Here is a 15,693-nt window from a genome sequence, read left to right on the forward strand (position 1 = left end):
GGTACTCAGGCAACCAGGTGCTGCTGCAGGAGGTAAACACTCCATTTGCAGAGAGGAAGACAGGCTCAGAGAGGGGAAGTACCTTCACCTGGGGCTTGAAGGCAAACAGAAGATAGTGGCGGGGTTTTTTGAGCACCTACTATGAGCCAGTCATTGAAACCTTTAAATGATAGTAAGCATTATTTAGTCCAGTGGTTCTTAAACTTGAGCAAGCGTCAGGATCCCCTGGGCAGGGGCTTGTTAAAATGTGAATGGTGGGTCCCACCTCCAGAGTTTCTGATTCACGAGGACTGGGACGGGACCTGAGAATCTGTATTTCTAAAAGGTTTCCAGGTGATGCTGCTGCTGCTGGTCCAGGGACCACATTTTGAGGATAACTAATCAATGAAACTCCTTTTCCCTGTTTAATGATGGTCCTCAAGTTTCTTCTTACATACCTCGGGGACGGAGGACTCATTGCCTATTCTTTCAACCTATTTCATTTCTAGATAGTTCTTACTCTGAAGATATGAATTGTGTGTGTGTGCTGGTGTTGACCTGAAAACTCTATAGGCTCTCCCCGGGGCCCGTTCTTTCCACCTCTGGACGATGTACTCTCACCAGAAAGAAGCAAATGGAGGGGAAAGGAGACTTGCAATCAGCCCAAGGGTCTCCTTCACCCCCACAGTCCATCAAGCACCAAGCCCTGTCAGTTCAACCTTCTAAATCAGTGCTGTCCAGAAGAGATACATTGTGAGCGCTATAGAAACTATGTGCTTACTAAACATTTAAAACTTTTTAGTAGCTACATTAAAAAAATAGCAAAAAAGCAGGTGAAACTACTTTAATAATATATTTTTATTTAACCCTATATATCTAAAATATTATCTTTTTAACGGGTAATCAAAACAAAAATTATTAACGAGCTATTATATATTCTTTTTTTCACACCAAGTCTTGGAAATCCAGTGTGTATTTACACTTACGGCACATCTCAGTTCCGACCAGCCACCTTTCAAGGGCTCCGTAACCACACATGGCTGGTGGTACCATTTTGGACAGCGCAGTGACACTCTCCCTAGTCCTTCCCTCCCCCGCCATGGCTCATGCTCCCCCAGATGCCTGCCTCTCACAGCTTCCCCACCAATCCACAACACAGCAGCCAAATCATTGCCTGAAACGTTGATTGGATGGTGTCTCTCTTGCCTGGCTCCCCATCGCTCTCAAGATAACGTCCAGGCTCCTTGGTCTGACTTCTGAGGGGCTGCCTCTCTCATTTTCCCTTCTCCCCTCCTCCAGCCCCAAGTCCCTCACTCTCCCACTGTGCTGAATTATCTGCAGGTCCTCAATGAAGTGTGCCTCTTACCTCTAAGCCTTTGCACACATGGTTCCTTCTGCCTGGAATGCCTTTGGAATGCTTCTTGGGCTACCGTTTCAGGTCGCTCGTTCACTCAGCAATGTCTTTGGAGCACTTACCCCATAAATATTGTGTCAGACATTGTCCTGGATCCTGGAACAAACAAATACATAACAAGGAAATATGCCTAACAAGAAAATACGTAGTATGTTACATGGTGGACAATAAGGCAGGATGAGAGGGAAACGTGGTGCTGGAGTTACTACTTTATACAGGATAGTCAAGGAAGGCCTCTCGGAGAAAGTGACATTGAATAGAAGTGAGAGAAGGAGCCACATGGCTGTCTGGGGAAAAGCATTCTAAGCAGAGGGAACAGCCAGTGCAAAGGCCCTGAGGAGGGAGCCTAGCTGGAGTGTTTGGGGCACATTCCAGCGTGGCTGGGGCAGAGTGAGAAAGTAAGTCACAGGAATGAAGGTCAGAGAGAGCAAGAGGGGAGCGGCAGATGGTTCAGGGCTGTGTAAGAACTTGAGTTTTATCCTGAGTGAGGTGGGACCCCTGGGAGGGTGCTGAGAGGAGGAGGGACGTGAGCTGACTTGGGTCTTAACCAGGTCCCTCTGGTTGTGGTGGTGAGAGCAGATCGTGGGCTGAGGGCAGAAGCAGAGAGACTAGTGATCACATTGGCTGGACCAGGGTGGTTGCCATGGAGATGACTGGACCAGGTGGGTGCCATGGAGGTGGAGAGAAGGGGCTGGATTTGGGGTAGGTTGAAGGTGGGGCCAACAGGGTTTTCCAAATAGGTCAGATACAGCATATGAGAGAGCGAAGAGTCAAGGATGACTCCAGGATTTTAGAGCTTAGGATCCAGATGACTCCTCTTCCAGGAAGCCCTCCGAGGAACTCATAGCTCCCTGGGCCTTGCCCTCATGGGGCTCGTCATGGCCTTTCTCTCTGGGTGCTCCCCAGGGCAGTGTAGGACTTCTTTACTGTCCTGCTTTCAGAGTGTTTGATAAGTGAGTGGGAAGCAGAGGCAGGCTGAGCTGGGTTACTCCTGGCCTCTGCTGTGAGACGTCAGTCCCTACCCCTTACCCTCCCACCCCTCGGGACCTGTGTTTTCCCATCTGCACAAGGCAGTGGATATTCTAACCTTTGCCCAGTTTCCTCACCAGGAGAGGGCACTGCCGGTCCCACTCACAGGAGTCCCTTAGCCCCCCCAAGCCCTGGGCCTCCTCTTCTGCCGCCTGCCCACCCTCACTCCTCCGAGGAGCATCAGGTTGGCCCACATGGCTGGGCCCAGAGTCAGCCTCACTGATGAGTGTGGAGGGGGATCTGGGACACTCCCCACCTCCACCCTGCCCAGAGCTTGGCACAGCCAAGGGTGGTGTAACCGCCCCTTACATCACTGCCCCTGGGAGAGGGCATGGCTGTGGCCCAGATGGTGGGTCCGGGGGTGTAGCTGCCCCAACTGCCACTCCTGGGGTGTCATGGGGAAGAGTCAAGTCAGACAGGAAGGCCTGGAGCCGATAGCACCAGCAGGAAGGAATGCCAGCTGGGTGAGCAGTGGGGCCCAGGGCAACGTCATGCCCCGCCCCCTCCCTGTCACGGGGGTGCGGCCTGGCCTCTCCTGCCGCCCGCTTCCCCTGCCCAGCCTGGCATCGGCACAGTCCATACACACAGCTTGCCTTGCAGCCCAGACAGGCCTCTGGAACACAGGTAAGGGGCACGGGGCCGAGTGAGGGGCAGGGTGGGAGGTTAATTTTTAAGAAAATCAGGGAGAAACAAGCCTTTAACAGGACATTTTGTGGTTCCTGGGTGGACCTGGGTTTGCATCCCAGCTCTGCATCTTCCCAGCTGTGTGAGCATGTCAGTCTCCACCTCTGGAAAAAGCAGGGGAGGATGACAAATATTCATCTCCCTGGGTTGTTTTGGGGCTTCCGCCAGCCCCTGCCTGGCCATGGCAGTGACCCACTCCTGATTCTGTCACTATCCTGCTGTGGGACCTTCAGAAAACCCTTTGACTTCTCTGAGCCTCAGTTTCCCCATTTGTGCTATGTAGGATCCGACTAGATCTCTGAAGGCTTCTCCCACTCTGCTCTTGCAGGACCAAACAGCTTTGGAGGGCAAGCGTGTTTCCCTCAGACACTGCGGCCTCTGCGCTTTGCTCAGTGTGTGAAGGCAGCCGCCCTCCTGTCCCCTCGGACCCCTGTCTGGCCCTCCAGCTGGGCCTGATAGACTCAGGAGGGTGACCAGGCTAGTTGTCTCCTCTCCTTCAAGCTCAAAGGCACTTCTGGGGGAAAAGTGCTGAACAGAGAGATCCGGGCCTTGGGGGAGGAGGAGCCTGCTCCCCGTCAGAGGCTCAGTGGTGGTGTGGCCTGGAGGGGAGGCCCCCGCCCTCCCCCACAGTCATCCTGAGTCAGGGGGAGCCTCCTCTGCTCAGAGGTGGCCATTGGGCCTCCAGCCAATCCATTTTCCTTCAAGGGAGACAAGCAAGATTAGAGTCTTGTGCTTATTATTTTAATCTGTTTTATATAGAAACTGACAGCAAAGTTGAGTCAGGAGTGTGTTTTAGGGGGAGCTGTGGTGGGTGGAGTGTAGGGGGTCCCGTTTGGGGTCCAAACCAAGCAGATATGTAGATAGGGAGCCTTGCTCTTGGCTCTGAAATTCCCAGAACTAGGGCTGGTGTAGCCCTGCCAACCTCCAGGGTGCCTGTGCTCGCGGGGCCTCGCGGGGCCGCCTTCTTAGAGAGAGCTCGCTCGCTGGCGCAGGCCGGGGACCATGCTGGGCACTGCCCTGACAGAGACCTTACTTCACTTTCCTAACAACCCTATATGGGAGGTCCTCTTTTTTTTTTTATAACAACTTTATTGAGATATCATTCACATATCATATAATTCACCCTTTTAAAGTGTACGATTTAGTGAGTTTTAGTATATTCACAAAGTTGTGCAACCATCACCACTGTCTAATTTAGAACATTATTATCATCCCCAGATAAACCCCGTACCCTTTAGCAGTCACTCCTCATTTCCCCCTTCCCCCTGGCAACCACTCGTCTACTTTCTATCTCTATGGATTTGCTTATTCTGGACATTTCATAATAATGGAATCATACAATAGGTGATCCCCTCTGACTGGCTTCTTTCACTGAGCATAATGCTTTCAAGGTTTATACATATTGTAGCATGTGTCAGCACTTCATTCCTCTTTATAGCTGAATAATGATGTATTGTATGATTATATCACGTTTTGTTTATCCATTATCAGTTGATGAACATTTGAGTTGTTCCATTTTTGGCTACTGTGAATAATGCTGTTGTGAACATTCATGTACAAATCTTTGCGTGGACATAGATTTTCAGTTCTGTCAGATAGATGCCTAGGAGTGGACTTGCTGGCTCATATGGTAACTCTATGTTTAACACTTTGAGGAACTGCCAAAAAGTTTTCCAAAGTGGCTGTACCATTTTACGATCCTGCCAACAGTGTATGAAGCTCCAAATTTTCCACACCCTCATCAGCACTTGTTATTGTCTATATGTCTTATTTTAGCCATCCTAGAGGGCGTGAAGTGGCATCTCATTGTGGCTTTGATTTGCGTTTCTGTAGTGACAAATGATGTTGAGCATCTTCTGACGTGAAATTGACCATTTGAATATGTTCTTTAGAGAAATGTCGATTCAAATACTTTGACCATTTTAAAATTGGGTTGTCATGTTATTGTTGAGCTGTCGACATGCCCATTTTCCCAGGGGAGGATTCTGAGGTTCCGAGAATGGATGTGACTAGCGGTGCTCTCACAGTCGGTGGTGGGTAGAGGAGGGAACCGAATCCAGATCCGTCTCACATTCAAGAGCCCACAAGCTGTTTCTCTTGCACTGGTCGCCTCCATTCTGGTTTTTGCTGTTGCCAATTGCGTGTGTGTGTGTGTGTGTGTGAGAAAGAGAGAGAGCGCGCGCGACTATGAGAGACAGAGGGGGAAAGATGGAAAAGAGAGAGAGGAGACAAGATACAGAGCAGCAGGGATGAGAGGATGAGAAAGAGGAGCCGGGATGGCTGTGGGTGTTTAAACAGGCACCCACCTTGGAGGCTCAGAGCTGGGGAAAACCTTTTAAGAGCTTTTGGTTTCTTCCCACTAATCTTCAAACGTTTGCGAGGCCTCGAAAAAAGTTTATTGGGGGCACACTGCCCCTGTTTTTCCTTTGTCCCTAAATCTGAAACAAATCTGATCAGACTCTAAAACCCAAGCAGAGAATAGCATCCCTTAGCGCCCAGCTGGGCCTAAGGATCTGGAGCAGTGGTCACCACACTTTTTGATTGTGAACTCCTCTCAAGAAAAATGCTTTAGGCACCCCCCCCCATATACAGATTTATAGATTTAAAACTTTTATACAAGTACTGTGACCATTAGCTAATGTCTCAAGGCCCAACATACACTCGGAGTCAGTTTCCTCGCACTTTTCAAGTAGTTCTCTTATTATTTCAGTAAGCGATTGTGTGTGTGTGCGAGATCCCATTCATTGCTGTTTTCAACACAGTGACGTCGATGAAGCCTTGAGCTAGGAGCAGAGTGCACTTTTCCTGTCGCTTGCCTTCTCAATTAGAGTTACCTCCATCCGTGGTGTCTCTGCAGGGACTCTTTGAAGCCGCTTGTCCACACTACTCGGGCCGATTCAGTTAAAGCTGTGTTGTTTGATCCTCAAATCCATCCAACCCGGCACCATTACGCTGTGGTGTATCGCAATGTAGATAGAGAAACAGGAGACGCAGCCGCAGTAGACCTGTCTGCGTTGTGGGGCTCCCTGCTAGCAGCTGGGGACCCCACTTAGTGGACATGACATTCGGTGTCTGACCAATGGGTTGAGGGTGCATCAGAGTCGAACTATATACTATTAACTATTTTTAGTTAAAAATTAAATAGAAATAGATGAACTAATACTTTCCTCGTGCACTTTGGAGATGATTATTTGAGAGATGACTAGGTTCTGAGCTAAGGACATCCAACCCAGCCTCTTCCACTCTTCAGCTGCCACCTCTCATAGGAGGGTGCTTGTGACCACCCAAACAGCTGTCATTTTTAGAAAATTCTTTTATATATTGAGTTGGCATCTGCCCTGGTGACTTCCCAAGGTCCTGACCCCTCCCTCCAGGCTCACAGCCCCACCTGATCACCCTGTCCTGGAGGAGCCCTGCAGAGACTTGGGGACAGTGACCAGGTTTATCCAGGCAGTGCTCATCACTAGGCTGAGCAAGGGTGCCACTTCTGTTGGGTGTGGTCGCTGTACCCTCTCCATCCTCTGAATTCTCTAGGTCTGTCCAGACTCTATTCTGTGTAGGACCCAGATTGAATCCAGGATGGGGGATGGTGGGATATGGGTCACCTTCCTTACTGTAGACTCTGTGCTTCTGTTAATATGACCTAAGGCTGTGTTAGCTTTGTGTTGGCTCGTATTGCACTTTAGCAAACATTGATTGTGTACCTACTATGTGCTAGACACTAAGTTAGATGCTTGTGCTAGCATTTACTTACCTTTCAGAGTCTTTTAACAATCCTAGGTCTTTCTGTATGAACTGTCTTCAAGCTGGGCTCACCCAACCTTGTTCTGTATAGACTTGATTTTGTCCCTTTGCACCTTCTTGTTTCAGCCTAGGTGCCACCCTGCATCCCTCAGGGGCAAACCTAGGCCCTGCTGCATCCTTGGGTGTGCTGTGGCCACAAGGTTCACCCAGATTCATGACACGTCTGTCTAGCTTGTGGCCAGCTGGCTGGGCTGTGTGGGTTGTTATCCCATCATTAAACTGCCCAGATGGACTTGGGACAAAACAGCAGAGGAGGTGGAAATTGTGGTGTCTTTGTTCTTTCCCTCTGCGAGGTTCCCCTCTTGCTCAGACTTTAGCCTCAGATCTGAGTTCATATCCAGACTCCTTGCTGTGTGGTCTTGGGTAAGTCCCTTTTCTTTTCTGGGCCTCAGTTCTGATCTTCTGGCTGCAACTGTGGAATTCTAGCTCGAGGAAAGGAAAGACCTCCCAGCCTGGGGAGCTGGGGGTGAGGGGTGAGGGTTACAACCCCACATGAGCTCCCAAACCCTTAGTGAGTGACATTATTCCCTGTTTTATAGATGAGAAAAAGGACCTAGAGGAGGGAAGTGATGTGCCCAAGGGTCCAGAGTGGGTTGGTGGCAGGGCCAGGACCAGGCCCTCCATCTCATGACAGCTGACTTAGTTTCCACCCTGCAGCCCTTACTCAGCCCCTGCCCTGAGGATGCTGAGAGGATTCCCCCTACACCCCGGGATGCCGACGCTGGTGGAAAGACCACTCCTGTTCCCTGCCTCTGGCTTCCCAGGCTCTGTTTCTATTCTTTCCCCTCCCCACTGTCCCGATGGAGGGATGGAGGAACTCTGGACCTGGGAAGTTGGCACTGTCTGAAGTGGGCAGTGAGAGTGCCCAGGCCTGGACTCCTGGACAGAGAGGATGACCCCAGACACATCAGGCATTGAAGCAGATGGCGGTTCTCAAAGCTGTGCCAAAAAACACTGAGCCTCATTCTGGGGGAAAGGACTGTGCTCTTGCTGAGTTTGGGGAAGGGTTGGATTAATAGAGTGAAAGAGCTTTTCCTCCCGCAGGCCTTCTCAGAGGCTTTAACAGAGTCAGCGTCACTTAACGACGGGGACGCGTTCTGAGAAATGTGTTGTCAGGTGACTTCATCGTTGTGCAAACATCACAGAGTGTACTGGGGGGAACAAAATTTGCCACCCCAAAATCTGTCTCTTTAACATCAGGATTATTTTAGGCTGATTTTTTTAAGAATCAAAAGATTCAGGAAGTTTTTCTTGTCAGCTACCCCTTAACTGCCTAAGAGAATTCAGATAGAAAACCCTGTCTCAGGAAGCGAGCTCTCACCTTCGCACCACATGAACTGGGTGGTAGACGGGGAGGAACCTAGAAAAGCCTGTTTGTTGGGCTCCCCTCTGAGTTCTTCTGTTTCTGTGGCCAAACACTTGTTTTCCAACATTTGCTCCTTTCACCTGCCTGTGAATCGCCTTCCTTGCCTTTGAAGGCCCTGACTCTCCCCGCCCTCAACATCTTCTGTCTTTAGCTGAGGGTGGTATTTAAGGGGAGGGCTTTGGCCATTTTGATGAGTTACTCAGTTTTCCTGAGTTTCTCCCGTGTATACATGTTATTAAACTTTTGTTTGATTTTCTCCTGTTAATCTGTCTCATTCAATTTAATTCTTAGACCAGCCAGAAGGACCTAGAGGGTAGAGCAAAATTTCTTCCTCCCCTACAGGACTTACTAAAACCTAGATGGTATAACCTACTACACACCTAGGCTGTATGGTACTCATTTGACGGGACCACCGTTGTGTATGGGGTTTGTCGTTGACTGAAATGTTATGCAGCACATGACCACACATTGTGGAGCTCCAAGAAGGGGGCTATGGAAAGCAGCATTGCCCAAACTTATTTGAACGCAAAATCTCCTTTTTCTTGGAGCGTCTCAAGCGCTCACTGTTCTCACAAGACACTGTAGGTATCTTGCTGTTAGGACATGCTGTTCTGGGCTCTCTTGCAGGTCACGTCAACCCTGAGTCCCAAAGTGTCCTGCTGACTGAGCAGATGAGCCTTGAAGGCTTTGCCTGGAGGGTGGTGTTAGCGTCCTACAGCGTCAGAGCCGGGAGAACCTTGCGGAGTGCCGCCGCCTTCTACCTGCGGGGAAACTGAAGCCCAGGGCAGCCCGGCATCGTGTGTGGAGTGGGGAGGCAGAGGCTGGCAAGCCCGTCGGGAGACTATTCTAACACTCAGGGGAGAGGTTCTGGTGGCCTGAGTGGGCCAACTCTGCCTAGCATCTGGTGCCTTTGTTAACAATACAGAATTCCCTAATCCTAACCTTGCTTCTCATGCCACACCCCCTGAGTAAGAACCTCCAAGGGAGAGAGTCCTGGAAATCTGCACTGTCAACAGTGCTCCCGGGGAAATCTAATCCTCAGCCAAATTTGGGAGACATTGGGCATGGGAAAGAGGAGAGGAAATTCTCGTTTACAAAGTGCCGGTATTCATGGCTTGTTATGGGCACAATATCAATTAATCCCCGCGATACTCTGGGGAATAGATATTAATACCTCATTTTATAGATGGGAAACTGAGGCTGAGAGGAGCCAGGCAGCTAAGGGGCAGGGACAAGAACACAGTTATGACCAGCTCCAGAGCCCTCACTCCCCTTACAGGGTCTCCTGGGAGAGAGGCAGAGGGAGCAGAGAAACCAGGCCCTCTCGGAGGGAAGACAGGCCAGGCTTGGGCTTTGGCTGGCTGGGAGGAAGCAGTTGGGGTGTCCTTCCTGCCTTTAGAGCTTGGGGCCCGGGAGCACGGTGGAGTCAGAGAGGGAAGCTGGTTTAGGAAGGAGGAAGTTCAGCATCTGCAGGGCTCCGGGCTGTGGCAGGCACGGGGGTTAGAGACTGCAGTGGGCAGAGTCATAGCCCCGAAGATGTCTGCGTCCTGATCCCTGGAAACTGGTTGTGTTAGGTTACATGGCAGAGGGGAATTAAGGTTGCTCATCGGCTGACGTTAACATAGGGAGATGATCCTGGATGATCTGAGTGGGCACAATGTCGTCACGAGGGTCCTTGAAAGTGGAAGAGGAAGGTGAAAGTTGGAGGTCAGTGCGGTGCAAAGGGAAGACTTGACCTCACGCTCTGGCTTTGAAGACGGAAGGAAGGGCCAAAGCCAGGGAATGTGGGTGGCCTCCAGAAGCTGGACAAAGCAAAGAATGAAAAACCAAGAAGAAGAAAAAGAAAAGAGCAGCAGCAAGGAAAGGGATTTCCCCCCAGAGCCTCCAGAAAGGGATGCAGCCCTGCTGACACCTTTTTTGCCCAGGGAGACTCGTGGTGGACTGGTAATCCACGCGACTGTGAGATGCTCAGTTTGTGCTGTTTCAAGCCGCTAAGTCTGTGGGGATTTACAGAAGCAATAGAAAGAAAACCAGCGAGGAGCTGAACCAGCTCCATGACGGTCTCTGTCCTCAGCAAGCGTCCAAGTCTCTAGGGCGAGATCTTCAGGACAGCCGCCCCCTGGGCACTGACAGTGCTCGGGGAGGAGGGAAGCGAGGGGCCTGCAGAAATCCCGGAGGTCGGAGGTCGGCCACTCAGCCTGGAGTTCAGACATAACCTCTCAGCTGGGGGCTTCAGGAGCTTGCCCAAGTCTTGCCCCGGAGGGCAGAGTGAAACCTGTGGACCCCAGCCTGCCCCCTCAGCCCTGCTTTGCTCTGAGAATCTCAGAGCCCTCTCCACACATCTGTCTCAGCGAAAGTGCTTTGGTGGCAAATATCAGCAACTGCCTCAGGCTGCCAAAAAAGGACTTTCTGGGGAGGATATGAGGGTCTCATGGAACAGACAGAATTGCCGAGGCACCAGACTGCAGAGACGGTGGCCAGGGGCAGAAGCAGGGGACAGCCTGCAGGGCTTGTCTCAGGGCAGACCAGTGCCGGCTGATCTGGGGCTTTGTGTCACTCACATCACAAGTCAGATTCCTGGGAGGGAGAGGCCGATGGTCTAACCTGGGTAGAGGGCAGTGACCGCTCCAGAATTTCCATAGCAGAGGAGCACAGGGCTGGGCTGCAATCCAGCAGGGGGATGCTTGTGACCCAGATGTGTTAGGCCTTAGGGTGTATGCTTGTTTGGGGCGGCTTGGGACTGAAGGAGATTATTGAGGGCTCTAACTTGCCCCCTTGGTGTAATCACCAGAAGGAGGGGGCTTCGATGTCAGGTAGGCAATAACAGAAAGCATGCACCCTCCGTCAGCTCTGTTCCCCTCTTAGCTGCTGTTTCTGCTTCCGACGCTCCTCCCATCCATTTCCTGCCCTCGGCTCATGTGCCTGAGCTGGCCCTGCATTTGTGGTCCCCAGGCATGATGTTACAGCCCAGCTGCGGGAAAAGTTGGCCATCAGCCTGGTGTTCAAGGCCCAAGATGATTTCCCCATCCTACAGGGCTCCTAGCCCTTCAGCTGCCTGCTGCCGCCTGCCCCTCCCCTAAATCTTTATCCCACTCTGCCTTTTGCCACCTATTGACATCCAACTCAGTCTCAGTTGCCTCAGCCCCCTCCTCCAAGGTGGGACAGTGAATCAAGAGACAGGGTCCTGGACCCAGTCTTGCTCCTGAGTGGCTGTGTGACCTTGTGCAAGTTCCTAGCCATTTCTGGGCCTCAGTTTCCCCATCTGTAAAATAGGACAATAATCCCCACCCTGCCTCCTTCCTTGTTAGCACGAGGCTCGAGTAAGCTGGGCAGAGAAAGCTCTGTGAGGCTGTGATGGCTCGGTGTCCTCTAATATTTCTCCCACCCCACACCCAGGCCCTTGTGACAGCAGGTACTTAGGAAACCTGGGCTGAACTGAAGGAGAAATCCAGTTTAGCAAGACTTGTGGGGGCAAGGCCCCGCACCACCTGTGACTCAGCGGGGCTGGGCTTTTGGAGAAAAGTGCTGGAAAATCAGCCATCCCATTTCCTTGTAGGATGAGCCTCGGATGTGGGGAGGAGGGCGGGGAGCGGGGTGTCTGTACGGGGCAGGGCTGGATTTGAGTCCACCTGTGAGCTGGCAGACCTTGGACACGTCACTTTGTCTATCTGAAGCTCAGTTTCTTCCTGCCTAAGACAAGACTAGCCCGAGTGAAATAGGGTCACAGGGAACGTGCCATGTTCTCTTTCCTCTCCCTGCTTTCTTCTTTCTTCACTTCTCCTGTCAACTCCCTGAGGTCCATCTCGGCTCACAGCAAGTCGCAAGCCCCGCTACCCCCAGCACCCCCTCTGCCTGTGCCTAACGTTCCCCGACTGGTGCTCTGTCCCTTTGGGCTGACCACTGCCCTGCACACTGATCCCTCAGTTTCGCATTTTTAAAATTCTATTTATCCTTTCCCATAGCAGAAATACAGGTGGGAAGACGTGCCAGCATCACTCCTTCCGTCTCCCAGCATGGACTGAGCAACTACCCTTGCTCAACCACTTACTAGCTATGTGGCCCTGGGCAAGTTTCTCGGCCTCTCTGTCCCTTAATGTTCTTATCTATAAAATGGGTACAACCAAAGTGGGCCCTATTGGGTTGTGGTGAGGAATACATGAGTTAATAAGTGTAATGTGCTTAGATCATTTCCTGGCAGTTATTTATTGTTGCCATCATCATCATCATCATCATCCTTTTTGCTTTCTGCCAGGCCTGTGCAGGGTGTGGGTGACACAGAGATGAATCAGTCTTAGTCCCTGCCTTGGCTAGGTTCATGATCTAGTGGAGGAGACACACCCTGGGTGTGTCCGACCCTCTGCTGAGCCCTGGGCCCAGGTCTGAAGGTGAATAGGAATGGTGGCCCCTGGGTTTGTGCAGCAAGGCATCCTACCTTGAGGAAGAAGAGTCTGGTACGAGGCAGAGATGACTAAGGCTCAGGAGAGTGACGTGCCAGGGGATGGGGTGGGGATGCCCTCTGGGCCTCCCCCAAATCTCGTTCTTCTTTGGAGTTGCTTCCTGCCCACTGTTTCCCCTGTGGGCCGTGGCCCCTTACTCTGCACCTCTGCATATTGTTCCCTCTGGCCCTTCCGAACTCACACCCAGCTTCCCCTCCTTCAGGAACTTTCCCTGACTGACTCTGGTCTGATTTTGCCCCTGGACTCCCACAATCCCCTGGTCTACCTGGAAATTCCCTGGGGACAGGGCTGCAACTTGTTCACCACTGTATCCCCAGTGGTAGCGCAAAGCAGATGCTCAATTAATGTATGAATGTGGGAGAGAGAAGGTGTATTGGTCACAATTGTGTTCAGCTACAAATGCCAAAAATCCTGACTGTAGAGGCTTAAACAAAATGGGGTTTACTTTTCTCAAATGACAAAAATGGAGGCAGTTGCTGGCAATGGCTCAGCAGCTCAGCAATGTCTCTGCATTTGTTTTGCCTTTTCCTCATGGTCACAAGATGAACATTGTGGCTCCTGCCATCACATTCATGTTTGAGGAAGGAAGGAATGAGAGGCAAGACAAAGCACCAGCACTGTTGGCCTCTTTTGTCAGGAGAAGTAAGACCCTTCCCAGAACCCCAGCCGACTTCTGCTCACTTCTCATTGGCCCACACTGGGTCACATGGCCACCTCCAGCTATAAGGGAGACTGGGAAAACAAGTATCTAACCTGATGCTGGAAGAACAAAATCACAGTTTTGTTAGCAAGAAAGAAGGTCGGGGTGGTGGGGGAAGAGCACTAAGGGAGTGGGGGTGAGGAGAGTGGGTCTGGTTAGGCAACTAGCACAGGGCTTCCTAAAGGAGGTGCGATTTGAGCTGTGCCTGGAAGGTCAGATACCATGTTGGCAACAGGAAAGAATGGGCTAGGTGGAAGTCTGCAAGCCTAACAATGCGGGGTGTGACCAGGGACTGCCGGACTGACCGAGACAGCTGGAGCAGGAGAGAGAGAGGACCAACGTGGTGAATTTTTGGTGTATTTGGCATCAGCCGGCAGCTCTCTTTCCCCCATATGGTTCTAAATCTCTTCCTCCACTCCTGAAATTCCACCGTTAGAGACGAACTCAGCCAATGAATGAACGCGCTGGACATCTGCTATGTACAGAGAGTCCTTTTCAAAACGTAGACGTGTCCCGGAGGCTTTTGGTGGGGGGGGGGGGGGGGGGGGCGGCGGTCAAGTCATCCACACCTGAATATTGTTAGTTTTATTGGCTAGTAACTTCCTAATGCCTAACTGAATTCTGCCCTGAGAAATGGGGGATGTCTTTTAAAGATTGGCACCTGAGCTAACATCTGTTTCCAATCTTCTTTTCTTCATCTTCTTCCCAAGGCCCCCCAGTACCTAGTTGTATGTTCTAGCTGTAGGTTTTCCTGCTTGTGCTATGTGGGATGCGGCCTCAGCGTGGCCTGGTGAGCGGCGCCAGACTGGGGTCCAGGATCCAAACTGGCGAAAGCCTGGGCCGCCGAAGCAGAGCACGCAAACTTCAACACTGGGCCACGGGGCTAGCCCCAGAAATGGGGATTTTTATTCTAGAATGGGGTGATGGAGCCAGGGACCTAGGAGAAGAGGAGTGAGCCGGGCTGGGGCTGGACCCTGAATGTCCCAGGGTAACAGGAGTCTGTAGAAGAGGGAGCCCACGCTCTCTGGGCCCTGCTGAGGGCGGGACCGGCCATCCTTCCTCCCTTAGGTGCTGCCATCACCAGTTCACAAGTGAGGTAGCTGGAGCTTAGAGAAAGGGACTGCCCTGCCCAAGGTCCTCTCCTGCACAGGTGACAGAAGCAGGGTTGGACCCTGGCCAGTCTGAGGTTGTCTTGCTGCCGTCCCTGTGGTAATAATGATCATTGTCTCAGCTGGCAGTTAGTTAACACTTGCTCTACACCAAGCATTGCTCTTAATGCTTTATGTGTTCCACTTTGTGCCATTTTTACAGCAATACTACGAGGTAAGCACTATTATTGTTCCCATTTTACAGATGAGGAGCTGAGGCACAGCAAGGGGTTAAGTAACGTGCCCAACACCCATAGCTCGAAGGGTCAATAGGATTCAAACCCAGGCGGTCTGGCTCTGAGGCACAGGGAAGGTCACGGCCTCGCCAAGGTCTTGTGGTGGATTACGTGCAGATTCTTTGGACCTGTGGTTCTCGAGTCCCCCGTCCCCAGGGGACACTTGGTAATATCTGGAGACATTTTTGATTGTCACAACTAGAGTGGGTGCTATGGGAATCTAGTGGGGATGCTGCTAAATACCTCACAATGCACACAACAGCAGAGAACCATCCAGTCCCAAATGTCAGGAGTGCTGAGGTAGAGAACGCTGGTCTAACGTAGTCAGAGACCAAGGCATCTGCCTCCTCTCGGCATCAAGGCTCCAGAGCTGGGAGGAGCAGGAGGGCGGACACCAGCACGAAGCCTGCACAGCTTGGCTAAGCTGCTGGAACAGAGACCAAACGCGGGGCCCAAATAAGAGGGAGGCATACTTCCTGTGCAGGAGCCAGCCAGAGCCAGGCCTAGGTGGCGGCTGCTCTGTGCGCAAGGTCTGGCGCGCCCAGGCCTTCTGCTGTGCTGCTCAGGGAATCCCTGGGTGTCCGCTGGGTTTGTACGGTGGAGGTTGGTTTACCACCCCCGTGTCTGCATTCCAGCGTAGGAAGAGCAGGAAAGAGGGAGTAGAAATCAAACAGAAGTTGGTGTCCCACAGCTGGAACTGGGTTGTACGACTTGTGAGAGCCACTTGTTAAATCTTCAGGAATTTGGGGAGCCGGTTGTTAAATACAGCCATTATTAAATTAACATACAATTAAATAAATTTCATTGAAAATAAAGTTGATCAGCATTCAAAATTCTTCATGTCCTGATTTATTTTGCTGCGTTCTGCTCTCACCC

The 15,693-nt window shown here is 51.4% G+C and overlaps 1 protein-coding gene across 3 annotated transcripts in view; it reads left to right on the plus strand.

Moving 5' to 3' along the window:
* The first annotated feature begins 2,832 nt into the window (after nucleotides 1-2,832).
* TMEM40 (transmembrane protein 40) overlaps nucleotides 2,833-15,693 on the plus strand; it is a 29,819-nt gene continuing 16,958 nt past the window's right edge. Inside the window, exon 1 of one of the 3 annotated variants that reach the window (XM_046645080.1) lies at nucleotides 2,833-3,046. In XM_046645080.1, coding sequence (XP_046501036.1) covers nucleotides 2,914-3,046 — 133 coding nt within the window. In that variant the 5' untranslated portion in view covers nucleotides 2,833-2,913. The remainder of the gene's footprint in view (nucleotides 3,047-15,693) is intronic. The other 2 variants (XM_046645070.1, XM_046645089.1) reach the window with 2 other exon arrangements.

This window comes from Equus quagga, chromosome 1 (assembly GCF_021613505.1).
Source record: "Equus quagga isolate Etosha38 chromosome 1, UCLA_HA_Equagga_1.0, whole genome shotgun sequence".
Classification (NCBI taxonomy): Eukaryota; Metazoa; Chordata; class Mammalia; order Perissodactyla; family Equidae; genus Equus; species Equus quagga.